We start from the raw sequence: 18,949 nt of genomic DNA on the forward strand, positions 1-18,949 counted from the left end.
TGGGGCTGGCTGTGTGCCACCAGGAGCTGGAGGACCCTGGGGAGTCCGGGGCACGCTGTGAGAAGGCCCTACAGCTGCTGGGGGACAAGAGCCCTTACCCTTTTTTGGTACCCTTTCTGGAGGCCCCAGTGCGGCTCTCCTGGCACCTAGGCCTGGATAAACGCCAGTCAGAGGCCCGGCTCCAGGCCCTGCAAGAGGCAGGCCTGACGCCCACACCACCCCCCAGTCTCAAAGAATTACTCACCAAGGAAGTGCTGGACTAACACACCTAGATTTAAGGCCACTGTGGGGAGAGGCGCTGCCCCAGGATGGGGGTGGGGTGCACACAGATGAGGACATGGACAGCAGTTGGGAGGTGACCGGGGTCCTGGGAACCCCTAGAAAGTTCCACAAACAATTTGTAGCAGACTGAAGAATGTGCTGCTTCTGTTGAGCTGGGCTCAGGACAAGCTTTGCTAAGCATTCCTCAGCAATGGCTTCCTGCACTTCAGCTGTACAGTTATTAAACACAAGTCTATCCTCAGTCACCTTTAAGGAGAATGTTTCTCATTTAAGCATTAGAAAATGGGAGATTTGGAAAGGGATAAAATAGGATAGTGATGCAAACCCTCTTCTTACCACTTTTTGTGTTTAAATATAAAACTTTTCTTTTCAACTAGCTTTTGGAGTGTCTGAGGAAAACTCTGAGCAAAGTGGCCAATTGCTTCATTGCTGAAGAATTCTTGACTCAAATAGAAAATTTATTCCTTTCCAATTACAAAAGCCAGCCAGAGAACGGAGTGGCCGAAGAGAAGTGCACTGTGGAGCCAAAGGCGCTATTAACGTGACTATTTTAAAGTAAGACGTCTTAACTGCGACACAGTAGACCGTACTTTCAGTAGAGTTATAGCCTTGAAATTATTGTAATTTAGTTAACAGTGGTACATCTTTGATTTTCTTTTTTTTTGCTAGTTCACGAAAGCCAAATTTTGCCACATAAACCATGTGACAAGAAAGAGACACAGACTTGGACTTGTTTTCATATGTGGTGCTCAGTCCTCCTCTGCGGGTCAGCAGGGTGTGGACTGAAGGGCGGCCTCCCTGCTGTCTTCAGGTTGATAAGTACACTGTGTCTCAGATTTTTATTTCCCCCTGAACTAGTCATTCCAGTTTTGCTACCTGTGTCTCATGAGGAGCACTTCCATTCTTTTCATGTGTTTTGGTGAGGCTTGTTTATGGTTGCAAATGAGATTCGGGTGGGTGGTCACAGTGGTAATTAACAGGGTTGAGAAGTGCTGGTTTAATGAATCTAAGGACATGCTGTGGGAGGCCAGGGGAGGCATCAGGAGAAAATCTTCAAAACAGACAAGAGATCTAAAGGAGAGAATCAAAATACCAGTTTTTTAATTACAGATATTTGCTTCCATTTTATTGTATAACAACACTACTATAGCATATACCATTTTTTCAGCTGAAACATTTTGTATGGATTTCAGATACATAACATAATAAGCTTCAACTATAGGTCCACTTATGTTCATTTTTTTTTTCCTACTACCTGCTATGAGGAGAAAGAGGCAGATTACAATAAAGCTTAAATAAATCAGATCTAATTTTAAAAACAAAAAATCCTTCCAGGACATATTATGTATTCAGCCCCGTTTCATATACTTGCTGAATCCAAAACAGGGGTCAGTGAACTTTTTATGTAAAGGGGCAGTTAGTCAGTAACTTAGGCTTTGCAGGCTACACACCATCTCTATCAGACATTCTTCTGTATGCTTTTTAACAACCCTTTAAAAACCTAAAACCGTTCTTAGCTCATGAGCCTCACAGAAAACAGGTTGCTGGCCATTATCTTCCAAACCCTGCTCCAGAGAATTGCAGACATTTAGAATTTATTTTCAAATGCATGAGCCTGAGACATTGAAAGGTCTTGAATCATCTTCAAACAACAATAAAACTAAAAATTGTGATTTACATTTAAATTTGTTTTAACATGAAAGTTAGTAGTCATGCTGCCTGATTTATTCTGATAGATTTTAGTTTACTTCTGTTAACTAAAGAATTGACTTATGTCCTTTCTCCAAGCATTCTTATTAATATCAGTTTTATTACTTCTAATCTGTATATGATTCTGTACTTTTACCTTTTTTGGTGTAATGAATATCCAAGGAAAATAAGTCAGTATTGGAAGGAGCAGTGAGCCAGGTTTAGATGACCTGGGTCTTGACTCAACCTTGTGATTTGGGGGATATACTTTACCTTCTCTGGGCCTAAATTCATATGTAACCGAGGTCTAAATTATCTGCCCTGCATCCTTTCAGGTCTAAAATCTTATGATTCACTCTGATTATTCGACTTACCCACCTGGAGCTTGTATTCTGAGATGTTACAGTTCCCAAATTAACGAATGTTTTTAAAGAAAAATGGTAGTATTTTCCATTTTTCTATATGTATTTAGGATAAACAGTGAAACATAACTTACAAAGCAGTTACTTTTGGGACTGGGCTTATTAGAGCTATAGACCAAGAATCAGGAAACCTGAGTTCTTGCCCTGATTCTCTTACCAGCTTTGTTGTGCGGAAGTGGTAAGATCACATAACCCTCTGGACCTCAGAATCTTTACCTGGAATTCAAGGGCGGAAAGTCTGTGATTCTGTAAAAGGGTAGTGATTCGTTCCTTTCTACCCTTCCTTTTGACATACTTTCTTCATTGTATCAGGAACAGATCCTAGAAAGTGGTATTAATTAGCTTTCTTGATTGACATTTCCCAGTAATGGTGATGAATTGGGGTTGGAAAATAGTGGAAATTGTTAAAAGTTCTGTTCTCAGTCTGGGTCCTCGCATGCTAGTGGTTCACCACATTTAGTAACCTAAGCCATACTATGAGGAGCTCTCAAAGGTGGTAATATTCAGAGTTTAGAGCTTTGAGAGAACAACTTTTTAAATAATACTGTTTTTTTCTGATGATAGAGTACATTTATGAGAAAATATTTTTTAAAAAGCAAAAAGCACAGTTAACATTTTGGTTAACCATTTTTTTTTTTGCATCATGTAATTTTAGATTAAAATCTGATATCTTCCTCCCCTCCTCCCTCATTCATTGTTTTTTTTTTTTTTTTTCTCATCATATTCTTAAAACATTTTTGTAACTACAGGTGCCCACATTCTTGTCACTGCCAACCTTGGCCTGCTGAGGGCATTAGGAGCCAGGCCTTGAGAAGCACAGAGGAAGTCTAGGGCTGAGGGTGGCAGTGTAATGCAGGAAGTTTAGGAGGCAGGTCTCAGAGGGAAACCTACCTCTAGTAATGTTTACAGAGTGAAGATGGGACTTGAAAACGTCCAAGTCTCTTCATCCTGATTTGGTTCTTTCTTTTGCGCAATGACAATAAAATAATGAGCTTAATTTATTTTCCTTTTCCAGCTTGCCTGGTGGAAATTGACACAAATAACTTCACTAGTATTGGACCTAGCACTCTTAAAAATCTAATCCCAAAGTAACATTCAAAAGAGAAAAATCAGTGGAATAAGACCCACAAGATCAGACTCTCCTTACCCCTCTGTAATTTTAGCCTTGAACCATTGTCCCTCAAAGCAACTTTATGACTTCCATAGGCCTTAGACACTTTTGCCTTCTTAGGCCTCTTCTTCCATAAAAAATTAAAAATGTTATTACAATTGCATTTGTATAAAATGAATTTTATATTATATATAAACACATCCTTAAATCTAAAAGTTTGGGTTTTTTTCTTACGAATTTAAAAGAAATTAAAACATTTTGGGGGGCCTCTAAATGTATTATGGGTCTGAGACCTGGTGCCTAATAGATAAGTTGGCTCTGCCTATACTATGAAGAGTGCTATTGGGAAAATGGCAGTCACTACCCTCTCCCCTGTAAGCCCACCTCACAAACCCTAGAGGAGCTTTGCCACACAGCCAAGAACATTGCAGTACCCTCAGCTTTAGATCCATAGACTTGAACTTCGTTCTTTACTGATGTGACCAAAATTCAGGAGTGTTACTTGGGACCATTCATCCCCCAGAAAACGATAGGCCACTGTGGCTAACTTCAGTTTTCAGGTAGATATTTCAGGTAGATATTTTATTCTATTCTTTTTTTTTTTTTTTTTTTTTTTGTGGTACGCGGGCCTCTCACTGTTGTGGCCTCTCCCGTTGCGGGGCACAGGCTCCGGACGCGCAGGCTCAGCGGCCATGGCTCACGGGCCCAGCCGCTCCGCGGCATGTGGGATCTTCCCGGACCGGGGCACGAACCCGTATCCCCTGCATCGGCAGGCGGATTCTCAACCACTGCGCCACCAGGGAAGCCCCTTATTCTATTCTTAATCGATAGTTTTGAAACTCAGGTCACATGTCCTTCCACCTTTTCTTCCTGCATTTCCCTCAAGCCCTTTTTTTTTAATCTTCACTCCCTCACTTCTTACCTGACAGTGTATAGGTTACAAGATCCTTCATTGTCATGTGTTGAAAGCAGGGCCTGAAGAATAGAGTTGAACAAACCCATTCATATTTCCCAGAAGCTGACTAATGCTGCCCCAGCCCATAACTTTCCTCCCCCAAAGGACTGGGGCAAGGGCTGTGACATGCAGACCATCTGGGCAGCAGAGGAGGCTGTGGTCCCAGCATGCCAACCTGAGTGGGCTTCCTGCTCTTCAGTTTACCTTCTTCTTCTTTGTCTTGCTGGGTCCTAATGAAGTGAGCTGGAGGAACTGATACAGTCAGGAGGCCCTAGAACTGATGCTTTGTCCTGTCCCTACAAAAGAGCTGTAGGACACCTGGCCACCTGGAAGGTAGCTACCATCCTCAGGTCATCAACAAGCGTCCAGTTGGTGGGTTTCTCAGTAGAAATTAAGTCAGGGTACCCAAATGTTTTTTTTTTTTTTTTTTTTTTTAAACCTACGCTCTTCTCTACCCAGAACTAGGCACTAAATCTAGAGTCACAGATTATGACATTTAGGAAAACTTTTTTCTCACAAGCACGAAGAAAAGAGCACATACATTTGCAACATCATCTGTTTCATCAGGGTTAATATAAAATTTAACAAAGAAATTTGATCTGCGTCTCCAATTTACCAGTGGTTTATAGTTTTCTTACAAATTAATACCATATTTTGCAGTATTTCTAGAAAATCACTGTGGAGAATAATGTAATATACTTTAGCTTAATTCCTGACCTTTTCTTAAATGGTTTTATGTGTGCTGTTCCCCCAAACTCTGTTTTTTCATTTAACCTATAATTTGTGCTTTCTGGTATTTTCTAAATCTTATCTTTTAAGCTACCTTAAATCCTTTCTGGAACAAGGCAAAAAATAAATATGTCATCCCCCCTAAGTCAGGAGAAGGTCAGAATATCCCAGAGAAGCTGTGATTATGCCAGGGGCTCTGTACCAAACTAAATTTGAGATGGTAAAATTAACTCATCATATCTGGGTTGTTTTATTTTTTACCTTTGACTATATTTATGAATATATTCATAAGAACTTTAATTTCAGCAAAAAATGCCTGATCTGCCGTCGTTGAGGTTTCCGGGAGTACTCTCTTAGGAATTAAGAAGTATGTTAATTATGATTTTATAGTTTGTATTCCTGTTTCATAGGTTACCACAGGACATTTGTTTCAACCTATGGATTATAAAATAGTATTTAGATTTTAGCATGATTTAAATAGATAGTCATATATATCTTTAAATTTGTGGATTTGATGTGTAAATTGTGTATTATGTATAAGTTTACTATGATTATTGGTAAACCTGTTGCTGTTGTTTTCCCCAAATGTTATCAGTGTTTATGGATTTCTTTATTAGTTTGAATTTTGGAATGTTCTGTAATAAAATATAATGATTTCAACTATTTTGTGCTTTTAAATATGCCATGTTGTCTATATCTGTAATAAAGAATATTGTAAATATTAATGTTTGTACAATTATGAAAGGTTATCCTCAAAATGATTGAACTCTCCTCCTCGTACTTTATTTTATGTACTGTGACATAAAATATCTGATTTTAAGCTTTGGGGTTTCAGCTTGTAAAATTTAAAGGGAAACATTCTGAAGATTCTGTATAAATAAAATTTTGAAAGTAAAGTGAATTATTTGGTTGCTTTCTAAATCATTAGCAGCATACACACTGAATTACAAACAGTGCCCCCTTAATTCAGCAAACATTTGTTGAGCATTGTAGGGGCACAAAGATGAGTGTCTTGGTTTCTTTCCACAAGAATCCTACTACCTACTCCCTAATAAGTGGGAAACATAAAACCTGACATAGGTAGCTAAGACACTAGGATACAAACTGGAACTGATTATAAATGCCTGTAAGACTTCAAGGGTAAGAGGTGTTTAGATAAATGAGAATTCTCTAGAATGTAAGCAGTGAGATTGATTGCTTGGAAGAGATCGCCTTTAAACCAAAATGACATTTGGGGAAGATATTCCGGAGAGAAGTGATCTTAGAGCATAGGCATGGAGGTAAGGAATGAAAAAAGATTTAGAGTGGTGAGTCTTTGGCCAGAGGGTAAGGTACATGAAGATGTTAATTATGAAGGTAATTCACATTCAGTCAACTAACTAAGGATACAAAAGGCATAAATTAACAAAATTCTCACCTTATAATTAACTCATTAACTGGTCTTTAACCTCCCAGTCCTTATTTTCTGCAAAACCTATCAATTTCAAAAAACAGAAGAACAGGATCAGACTTGTATATATTCAGTACATATGTATCTTCAATGTCTGTCCTTTTATTGAGGACTTCTTTCCATCTCAGCACATAAACATCTATTCATTCTTTGCAAGAGGTGCATAGCATTCTGTAATATAGATTTGCCATAATTAATTGGATCAATTTTCAACTGATGAACTTTAGATGTTCCCATTTTTCTATGAAAAATAATTTTTGTTTGCACACTTCTAATATTTCTCTGAATAGATTCCTAGGTACTTAATTGCTAGATGAAGATCTATGTACCCCTTACATTTTGTTAGTATCTGCAGAAAAAAATTTCAATTTCCACAAGCTAATTTTTCTCATAGTAGTACAGCCATGTTCATCATCTTGTTTACAGAACCAATTTGAATTCAGGCTCCTAAATGAAAGTAATTTAGGTGGCAAAGTATAATAAAATCCTAAGAGTGCTAATTCCATGAGGCTGTACAGCTGTTATGGATTCCTGCTAATTAAGCATTTGCTATAATTTTCTGATTGGCCAGCATCATAGCCTGTAGCTCCAGACTAGCATTGTCCCACAATCCAATTTGTACTGTAATAATGGTTTTTCTTACTGTTGCTGATGTGTTTCTACATCACTGATTCTCAATTATCTTCCCATAGAACGCTAGCTTAAATACAATATTGTCAGTATTTGCAGAGAGATATAGCTAAATAAAAAACTTGCTTCTGTCTTCCATATTTTTCCTGCTATCAAAAACAAACCTTATCAGTTAATAACTCTGATACCTGTTACTGGGTATAATCCATGATTCCTCTCCCACCTACCCCCATTAACAAATACACCTCAAAATGCGGAAGAATTGGACAGTTTCTGAAAGCGAGTTCACTGCTTAGTTCATTTTACCTAGATTAGTGATCATTGAACTTTCTTTTGTTCCAAAACACCTCATAATTAGGACTCAGCGGTCATTGTGGCATCTTGAACCATCAATAACCAGAAGATTGTCCACATCAGACTCCCTTTGTGCAACAAAACAAAGGAAATCTTGATAAGACCTTTTTCAGAACCATCTTCCTAATCACAAAACGAGTAGACTAATCCTCCCTGTCACATACCCCCCCACACCCCCACCCCTCACACCGCCAGAGAGAGAGAGAGAGAGAGAGAGAGAGAGAGATTCCTTTTAGGCAAAACCTCTAATTAGATTGCAACATCACAGATTTGGAGAGTATGTTAGGATAATTAAAGCTAGCTGCTAGAACAAACCACCCCTAATTTTCAGTGTCTTAACACTGTAGGTTTATTTCTCACACAAAGTACACTGCAGCTGTTCTGACTGGGTGGCTCCCCTGAGCATCTCAACTCCCACAGGTAATTCGGGTACCCAGATTCCTTTCACATGTGGCTCTGGCATCGTGTGACTCTAAGTGCAGGTGTCATCCATTTGAGGACAGGTGGTTGAGAAAGAACAGAATCACACATGATAATTGACCTTGGCTTGGAGTACATACATCGATTTTGCTCACATTTCTTTAAGAACTAGTCATATGGTCCTACCTTGATGCCAAGAGGGGCTGCTCATTGGAGTCCTGATTGCCCAGCTGCTTCACAAGATTCTACACTGTGGAAGGAGAACACGAATCTTTGTTAGTGACTAGCCATCTCTGTTACAGATGGCTAGGGTTGGTTTTATAAAATGTTATGAATTCATCTGCAAATGGACTTTAAATTACTGTGCCAGAGCCCTAGCATGAAAAGAAAATGGATAAAGTATCCGCCTAAAATCAAAGAATATTAAAAGTTGGAAAGGACCTTGGAAACGTTTAGGCTTAGAGTCCTATCTTCTAATATGAAGAAACCGAGGTCCATAGAAATGAAGCAAGGCATTGCCCAGTCATACAGTCAAGTTTGGAGCAAGGTTACGTCTAGAAAAACCACAGTTTTGCTATTGCACCATCCTTTTGAGTGATTCCAAATTATTTTTAATTTCATGGCATAAAGAACTACTCTGAAGATTTTATGTGCAATTCAAATCTTCAATATAATTTATGTTTTAATTTAAAATGTAATTTTGTCTTTCAGAACTGCAAGATCTAATAAATGCCCAGAACATGACTTCTATGGAAAAGTTGACTAAAGAATTAATTAGAAGTGATATAATTAATGGCCCTTTATTAGCTTTAATCTAAGATTAGCTTTATTAGGTTATCTAAGGTTAACGAACCCCAAATCCTTGCCGTTTGCTTATAAATCCACAAAGCTACATTTGTTCTTCAGTCTTTTTAATGAAAATGTTAATATCTAAAGCCACTAGAGGGCCCTCCATCACAGTCTATGAGCACGATGAACTCAGCCCTGCAGTGTTGATTGGCTTTACAAAGTCAGAGAAGATTGCACATCCGGCTGAATGTGTAAACACTGTAAATCATTTGGTTGCCTAGTGCCTTGACATTGTGTGATGTTGGGGTGAGCATCCTTGTTTCGTGGTATCTACAGGGTAGCCATTTTCATTTTTCAAGGTTTCATTTTGAAGGTATAATAATAGCATCATCCATTTATAGTTACAGTTCTAAATGCTATACATAACAGTATAACATTTAATGCCCACAACAACCCTGAAAGAAGTTTTATTATCCCGATTTTAAACTTAGCTTTAGGAGACTGGTTCAAGATGTCAGAGTAGAGGGACGTGCGCTCACTCCCTCTTGCGAGAGCACCAGAATCACAACTAACTGCTGAACAATCATCGACAGGAAGACACTGGAACTCACCAAAAAAGATACCCCACGTCCAAAGACCGAGGAGAAGCCACAGTGAGATGGTAGGAGGGGTGCCATCACAATAAAATGAAATCCCATAACTGCTGGGTGGGTGACTCACAAACTGGAGAACAATTATTCCACAAAAATCTACCCACTGGAGTGAAGGTTCTGAGCCCCACGTCAGGCTTTCCAACCTGGGGGTCCAGCAATGGGAGGAGGAATTCCTAGAGAATCAGACTTTGAAGGCTAGTGGGATTTGACTGCAGGACTTCGACAGGACTGGGGGAAACAGAGACTCCACTCTTGGAGGGCACATACAAAATAGTGTGTGCATGAGGACCCAGGGGAAGGAGCAGTGACCCCATAGGAGACTGAACCAGATCTACCTGCTAGTGTTGGAGGATCTCCTGCCGAGGCAGGTGTGGCTGTGGCTCACCGTGGGGACAAGGACACTGGCAGCAGAAGTTCTGGGAAGTACTCCTTGGCAGGGGTCCTCCCAGAGTCTGCCATTAGCCCCTCCAAAGAGCCTGCAGGCTCCAGTGTTGGGTCACCTCAGGCCAAACAACCAAAAGGGAGGAAACTCAGCCAGACCCATCAGCAGACAAGCAGATTAAAGTTTGAATGAGCTCTGCCCACGAGAGCAATACCCAGCTCTACCCACCACCAGTCTCTCCCATCAGGAAACTTGCACAAGCCTCTTAGATAGCTTCATCCACCAGAGGGCAGACAGCAGAAGCAAGAAGAACTACAATCCTGCAGCCTGTGGAACAAAAACCACATTCACAGAAAGATAGACAAAATGAAAAAGCAGATGAGTATGTACCAGATGAAGGAACAAGATAAAATCCAGAAAAATCAACTAAATGAAGTGGAACTAGGCAACGTTCCAGAAACAAAATTCAGAATAATGATGGTGAAGATGATCCAGGACCTTGAAAAAGAATGGAGGCAAAGATCGAGAAGATGCAAGAAATGTTTAACAAAGACCTAGAAGAATTAAAGAACAAACACCTAGAAGAATAAAAGAATAAACAAACAGAGATGAACAATACAATAACTGAAATGAAAAATACACTAGAAGGAATCAATAGCAGAATAACTGAGTCAGAAGAACAGATAAATGACCTTGAAGACAGAACAGTGGAAATCACTGCCATGGAACAGAATTTTAAAAAAAAGAATGAAAAGAAATGAAGACAGCCTAAGAGACCTCTGGGACAACATTAAATGCACCAGCATTGACATTATAGGGGTCCCAGAAGGAGAAGAGAGAGAGAAAGGACCTGAGAAAATATTTTAAAAGATTATAGTCGAAAACTTCCCTAACATGGGAAAGGAAATAGCCACCCAAGTCCAGAGCTGAGTCTTGTACAAGAATTGTCCTCTGGGGAAAGAAGTTGCCCTATCCAAGGTTGCATTACTTTCCTGCGGGCAGCTTGCAACCAAGATGGTGGATACAGGAGTACAAATGCCCAGAGCCCTTTGACAACTAGGAGAACTAAGTAGAGACATGCCAGCTCCAGAGATGATCATGGGACTAGCTAAGATCTCTTCGGATTTTCTGCGTCCAACCAACTTTTGCTCCTTCACCCCTCACGAGTATTGGTCCAGAGAGCACTTCCCAATAAACCTCCTGCAGACAAATCTCAGAGTCCTGGGTTCTGTTTTCCTAGGAAGCTGAACTATGACAATCTCCTATTGATGGTTTACAGATTTTTTCCATAGTGATATGTGTTAATTTATTTTGTCCTTCTTAATAGCACCTTATTGTACAAACATACTACAACTTAGTTATTCTCCCCCTTTTTATGGATACGTAGGTCACTTCCGTTTTTTTGCTCTTATAAACAGTGTTTCTATTAATATCTTTTTACATATCTCCATGAGAACTTGCGAGTGTCTCTGGGATGTATACCTGGAGAAGTGGAACTGTGGAGTCAGAGATATATGCAGCTCCAAGTTTAGAGATATCACCAAGTTTCTCTGTAAAGTTATACTACCCATCGACACTCCCACCAGCCTTGCATCAGAGTGTCTACTTCCCCACACCTACCCAGGTATTGTCAGACTTTTACATGTTTGCCAATCAGATGGGAGGGAAAGGGCATTTCATTGTTTTTTGAATTGTAATTTCCTTAGCTAGTGAGCTTGAGCATCTTTTTGTGGAAGGTGGTGGCATATTCCTCTCTAGGAATTACTTTTTCATACCTTTTGCCCATTCTTGTATGAGGTTGTTTGGCTTTTCTTATTGATTTTTAAGAGTTCTTTATATTTGGGCTAAATAGGGACCATTTGTTGGTCAAATGCAGGACAAAATCACCTCCCTCTCTAGTTTCTCCATTAATTTTCTTAGACTTCTTCACATATATAACTTTTCATATATAAATTTACATATATAATTCTTTATGACTTTTGTGGTTTTAGGTAGGAAAAGCTGGTTTCCTACCCGAAGACCATAAAAATATGTTCTTATATTTTCTATAACAGGTGATTTTTGTGTGTAGTTTTTTTCCAGATGAATAGCTAACTGTCTCACCCCATTTATTTATTATCTCTCTCATTGATTTATAATGCCACCTCTGTCATGTATCCAACTCCCATATTTGCCTGGCTCTATTCTGGGCTCACTATTCTCTTTCATTAGTTTGTCTATCCTTGTGACAATTCCTTACCACTTTGGTTTCTAGAGCTTTATAAGTCCTAACAGTTGGTGTAGCAAGTTCTGCTCCTTATTCTTTTTTTTTTTTCATAAGTATGACGAGTTTCACCAAAAAACAACCACGGTTTGGGAGTTTGATTGGAATTGCTTTGACTCTCTCTCTTTGACTCTCCTCAACAGAAAATGTTGAGGAGAATTGACATCTTTAGAAAATTAAGTACTCTTATCTATGAAGATGGTATATGTCCCTATCTTTATCACAGCAACTTTAACAACAATTTTGTTAATATCTTATAATTAAACTTTATACTTTTATCCATAAAGTTCTTACATACGTTTTATTCTTAAAGTGTACAAATGATATATTTATTTTCAGTACCTTAATTTTTGACATTTTTGTAAATTATACATTTTAAAAATTATAATCAATTGTTTGATACTGGTATATAGAAATGCAGTTGACTTTCACATATGGATTTATACATATAAGCCTTCATAAGTTATAGATTTTCATGGGTTTTAGAAAATCATATCATCTTTAAATAGTGACACTTTTTTTTCTTTCTTACTAATCCTTATACCTCTTATTTCTTTCCTGATCTTATATGCTGTCTAGGACCATCAATAAAATTCTGAGAGAAAAAAGGGGGGAATAAAGATGACTTTGTTTTTGTAAAACAGTTGGTCTTAATGTTATGCTATGAAGTAATATTGTGTGTGTGTGTTTGTTTCCTGCAGCTACTGAAACTTTCCTTGGCCTCCAGTTGCTTTAGAGCAACACAGAGATATGTGAAGTATGCTAGGATATTGTTTCTAATGCAGCTCCCCATGACTAGATGGAGATGGGACCAAGGAAAGTTTTCTATGAACCCATCACAACCTTTTAATGTAGGAAACTAGAGAGAAATCTAGACTGGCTCTGATTGGCAAATTGGGTGGTAGGGAATTTGATATTTAGAGTCAGAAACTTTTTCTGATCTGCCTGGAAGAAAGCCTCTTCTCTAAGGTCACCATAAGCAATGCCCTCCAATTACTGAGAGTAACCAATATTAAACATTGAGATTATTGGCATCCTTGGTACAGAGATCACTGGCCAAGGATGCAAGACCCAGGAAATGAGAATGAGCTCCTCTTGGACCAGGCGTGGCCAATGGCTATGCTTTGTGGAACCTTCTGATCTAAGCTTAATCAGACAGAAGCCCAACTTATTTCCATTGTTAAAGCTTAAGAAATTGGAAGAGGAGGAAGCTAAGTCTTATCTCCATGAAAGGAAAGCACACAATGTAAAACTGGTACCTACCAGCTGAGAACTGAATAGCTGAACACACATTTCATATAAGAGAGGATAGAGACCACACTGCTGTTCATGCCTCTGGAGGGCAGTGGGGCAAAAGGAGCTCAGGTGATCCATAAAGTGAGCCTACTGCTCATAGGAGAATGTACAGGTAAACGTACCACCACATAATCAAATGCAGATGGGCCCTGACAAAGCTGAGGTAGGAACATCTCCCAAGCATAAGTTGAGAACACATCATTCTAACTTACTTGGAGCACAGAGAAAAGTAGATCAGGAGTGAAAGTGAACATGTGGGAGATGACAGTCTTGGGAAGTAAATACTTCAATGTCGCAGAGTCTCAATAGTCATGTGCAACCCCATTAACCTTGACTGGTAGGAAGTAGAATGGACAACTCAGTAGGAGGCCTGGGGAAGTAAAGAGCAGCACCAGATAAAGAAAGCAAATAATACACATATGTCTTGGCTCACTCAGACCTTCAGGGAACCTGAGAAAATATCACCACCTGGTTATACACTGTTTCACATGTAGTAATTTCTCTCCCAGGGAGAGCAGCTGGGGACAAGGACTTGGTTTCCACCTTGTGGAAGATAAGCTGTACCATCAATCTCATTACTCATAGTAGTTATGATGAAGAAAGTTGCCGTGTACACTGAATTAGTGAATACTGAATCATTGCTCCTAAGGGAGATACAGGGTTGGGTTCCTATGAGTCTCTGGTCACCACATCTTCACCAACTAATCAATACACTACACTGTTGCAGGTGTGTTTCTGTTGAAAAACACCTTATTAACATATTCTATTGCTTCATTAACAGTGAACCATAGTCTCCAGCACTATAACTCATGCCTGATCTGAGCTTATCTAGCATGTGTATTTTCTCCGTCAGGGACATCACAGTCTTCTTACACATAGGAACACTTGACAGCACTTCAGTACTACACTTGGGGGGCTATATTAAACGGCAAAATCACCAGTAAAAAGCATAAAAATTTGAAAAACACGGCACTAAATAGACTACAAAAAGGACACTTTTATAATCCGAACTGAAACAGGAAGGCAGAGCCTCGCCTTGTTGAACCTCAGCTGAGAATGTGAGGTTTGGGTGACTCAAATTTTTGGCTGCTCTATGCATATCCACAAATGACCACAAAAGCACCTCAATTATTGCTTTTGGAGTTCTAAATACATTTTAGTGAGCGGGCAAATTCGTGCTCACTAAATCCATGAATGTGAAATAAATGAAACATGAAATATTTCCAAATATGAAATATGAAATCCATGAATAACAAGGATAGACTCTACATCTTTTGTAGGCACACAAGATGTGCACATCTTATGCACAAGATGTGAGGAGAAATATAAGCTCCAGAGAGCTAGGGTAGGATCTTAGACACCTGTCAGGGAGGAGGAGGCATAGCAGGGAAAGCCCTTGTACTCCTACTTTGGTGTAGGATGGGGACCTGCTGGAAGCTCTCGCTGGAGCTGGTAGGCACACTCTCTTACACCTCTATTATAACCAGCTTTTCATCTATGTCATATTATAGTTAATATTATGCATAACTTCCTCTAGACTATGAGAGGTCCTGGGTACAGGAGAATTATATATTTTGTGGTTTCCCACCACCAGTGCCTAGAGCATGGCAGGCACACAGCAAATGTCTTTTCAGTAAATATAAAGCTGGGAATCTTAAAACTGAGTTGCCCATGAGTAAGTATCCAATTTCATACAATGGCAAAGTACTTTTCACTTTGCAATGTACCTTCACATCCATTGTGCTATTTAATCCTCACAGTGACTTTGCAAGAAAAGTATTGTTTTTCCTCTTTGTAGGTAAGGAAACATTTCCAGCCCAAACTGCTTTTCTGCACTCGAGGCCATGTTTCAGACATCTGGGATGACCCACGAGCATTCCAAGCATCACGCATCCAAAAAGGAATTCAGTGAGCTCCCATTCCCCGTTGATCCAAACCAGAACATGCTCATCCTCCAGAACTGCCCATCTCAGTTCATGGCACCACCACTTACCTACTCAGGTAGGCAGAAACTTGCAAGACAGTTCACACTCCTTCTCTCCTTCCCTTCCCACATGCCATCTGTCTGTGAAGTTTCCTCCCAGTTCCATATCTCTCAGTCCCTCTTCTCCAAACCACTCTTCCTGTGTTAGCTTAGGCCCTGATCACCTCTCCTGGGCTAATGCATTAGCCTGGATGCTATTTCGAACTCCTGTCTTGTCAATCTCACTCCTACCTCACCCCAGCTCTAGTTCCCCTGCCTTCTAGACCACACATCCCAATGCTGACAGCATGGTTTTTATAAATGCCAATTTGATGGCGTCCCTGTTCTCCTTTAAACAATTCAATATCCCATTATCATTAGGACAAATTCCAAATTCCTTTAGCTTATCGTGGCTCCTTCTGTTTTCAACTCAGCTCTCCATTCGGGACTTAGTGCTCCTTATTCCTAACTCGAGTCTGCATCTCAGTCTTACTCAGCTATTCATGGCTCACTAATGTGCCCCATCTTTCAAGACTCCATCCCTATTCATATTTTATTCTTTCTGCCTGGAATTTTGCTCTTTCCTCCTGACTGATTTAGCATCAACTTCTCTTCCAAGTTTCACCTGACTTCCCTGGTCCCAACAGAACTAAGACCCTTAGCACATTTGATGAAGCTCCAATGCTTAGTAGGATACTTGGATATGAATTGTTGTTTTCTCTCTTTTCCACTAGAGGGAGCGCTCCTTGGCAGTTGGAATTGCTCATCCCTATCTCTAGGGTCTAGCAGAGTGGCTGTCACATAGTAAGTGCTTAGTAAATGTTAAATGGGTGTATGGATGGATGGATGGATGAATAGCTCCCCTGTTCAAGATGGCATAGCCAGCAGACAGAATGACAATGGTCAAAACCAAACCTTCCTTTCATATTCTTACTTCTGAATTGCCTATCTTTAAAACCAGTTTTTCAACCTCCCATGTCTCCCAAATTACACCTGCCATTACAGGCTGCTACAAATGACGATGATATGCCCTGAGAGCTCCAGTTGCTTAGACGAAGGACTCTGTGCCCAGTGAGTACAAGGTTGTAATTTGTCCAATGGGCTTCTTATGTCCTGGACTGAATGTTGCAGAACCAGCTAATGAAATCTACATTGTAATTAGGCAAAATATTCCTGCAGCAGGTTGGAGAGATAATTACTGCCTAATTGTATTTTCCCGTGGTATTTTAGCCCAATGGTCCAGAAAAATAATTTAGAATCGTGATTTTTATAATTATCTTTTTCGAGAGTCTGTCCAGAATTGTAAATACCATCTAACAGGTTTGAGAGCTAACTCTGGTGTAGGCACTACTCTAAGGGTTTTATGTGCATTATCTCATTTGATTATCTCAAAAACCCCATAAGGTAGGTCCTATTTGCCTTATTTTACAGATGAGGAACTTGAGGCTAAGATGGGTCAAGAATCTTGTCTGAAGTTACCCCTGGTAACTGGGTTGAACTAGAATAGTCTGTCTGCTGCCAAAGAGCATGATTTTATCCACTTTTCTCTGCTGCCTCCACAGTTCTCAAAGGATTCATTTATTCAATTAATTTAGAAATTCTTTATTTTTAAATAGTGGCAGGCTCTGTTTTAGGTGCTGGAGGTACAATAGGGAGCAAAACAAAGTCTATGGTTCCATGGAGCATATGCTCTGGGGACAGAAGGCAAATAATGAATAAATAAATGTATAGTATATTATATATTGGTAAATGCTTATGTAGAAAGGTAAAGAGAGAATGTATAAGGAGAACTGTTTAAAGAATGAATGTATCAGGGCTTCCCTGGTGGCGCAGTGGTTGAGAGTCAGCCTGCCGATGCAGGGGACACGGGTTCGTGCCCCGGTCCGGGAAGATCCCACATGCCGCGGAGCGGTTGGGCCCGTGAGCCATGGCCGCTGAGCCTGCGCGTCCGGAGCCTGCGCTCCGCAATGGGAGAGGCCACAACAGTGAGAGGCCCGCGTACCGCAAAAAAAACAAAGAATGAATGTATCTACATTCCAAATCAGTAGTATCTTAGTAGGTTCCCTGGAGACATACTCTGAGCCTGGGATTGCCTGCAGAAGATTAACTGGGAAGTGCTCTCAGGAGCTCTCAGGAAAGGTACCTGTAAGGAAATGAGGACAGCTGGATTGGGCAGAGGAGAAGTTGAGCCATAATGTGAATGCATCTGAGCTCTCAGTAGACACTACAGAGAACTTGCCATTGTGAGGGCTCTTTGGGGTTGTCTAAATTGAGGCAAAGGAGGCTGGGCCTTGGTGTCCCCACATCACCAGGCGTTGGTCCCTGCTATTGCTGGGGGGAAGTGAAGCAGCTCCCTGTGACGAAGGACAATGCCTACTGTGGGGCAGTTTTTGGAGTCCTGACTGTTGTTCCTGGACAGTGGGTATCTCCTGTCAAGCCTCTCTTGTAGGATTATTGGCTGATGCCAGAGAAAGAACTGAGTCTTCGTTCTTCATCTCTACAAGCCAGGATAATAATATCTCTGCCAGAAGGGCTGCTGTAAGGGTCGGAAGGATAAAATGATGATAAATGACCATATAGAAATATAACAGAGACGAAATGAATTAAGGTCATCTATACTGTGGAATAGTATAGATCATGTGTGGAAAAAAAAGTGCCACAAGGCTTCTAATGAAACACAGCAAGCCCTTGTCCATCCTTGTTCCACATTCCAAAGGCAACCTCATTTAACTCATTAAGCTATCTTACCAGACAGTTACCTCTGTATTTCTAAACAATATGGTTATTTACTGTTTCCTGTTTTATCATATTTAGACATTATCTATTGTTTTTCTATTATGATCCAAGCATATAGCATTCTTATACCACCCTCCCATCCTCCATCTGTCCCATAGTTTAAGTAAGATTGAAAATCAGGGTTTATATTATAATGACTGTGTAAATGGTTCTTTAATTTTTAAAAAACTCTTCATCAGATCTTCCATCTACCTATTCTTTGACTCCTGTTTACAAACATTCTCATACTGGATACTCTGTTTACCTTATTACTTCCTCTTTCTGTTTCCACATGGGGGCATCCCTCCAGGAGATTCTGTCCTCCTACTCTTCCCTAGAGGAGTTATTCTCAAGGTCAATCACACAGCTGCCATCTCAGGGGGGATCCTCTTGTTGTTCTCCTAGGTAGAATCCTCCATTGCCTGGATTTCATGTCTTTTTCTCTCCTCAGTTTTGCTGGAGCACATCCTTAAGAAAGGAACTTGGCAGGAAGGGGTGTAAGTTTCATCTTTCCATCATCCTCTGGATGCCATATGTCTTTGCATTTGGCCAAAAGCAAGATGGTTTGCTTCCTAGTAAGGTACCTCACACCCCTGAAGTTAAACAAGTATAAACAAAGCATTACATACTACTCCATTTATTTAACAAATACAGACTTGGCCCTGTCTGATGATCTGAAATCAATAAGACAGGAACCCTGCTCTCAAGATGTTTTTTCACTAAGGAAAATACATAAACGGGCAATGACTTAATGTGATCAATACTACAGTAGAAACTTCATAAAAA

At 40.0% G+C, this 18,949-nt stretch overlaps 1 protein-coding gene across 5 annotated transcripts in view; it reads left to right on the top strand.

The window, feature by feature from the left end:
* The window catches only part of MYSM1 (Myb like, SWIRM and MPN domains 1), a 40,245-nt gene extending 36,609 nt beyond the window's left edge, over positions 1-3,636 (top strand). For 2 of the 5 annotated variants that reach the window (XM_067006912.1, XM_067006913.1), the window contains exon 19: positions 660-3,636. In XM_067006912.1, coding sequence (XP_066863013.1) covers positions 660-827 — 168 coding nt within the window. In that variant the 3' untranslated portion in view covers positions 828-3,636. The remainder of the gene's footprint in view (positions 1-659) is intronic. The other 3 variants (XM_059053997.2, XM_067006915.1, XM_059053988.2) reach the window with 2 other exon arrangements.
* The last annotated feature ends 15,313 nt before the right edge of the window (positions 3,637-18,949 follow it).

Source organism: Kogia breviceps, chromosome 1 (genome assembly GCF_026419965.1).
Source record: "Kogia breviceps isolate mKogBre1 chromosome 1, mKogBre1 haplotype 1, whole genome shotgun sequence".
In the NCBI taxonomy this organism is placed as follows: domain Eukaryota; kingdom Metazoa; phylum Chordata; class Mammalia; order Artiodactyla; family Physeteridae; genus Kogia; species Kogia breviceps.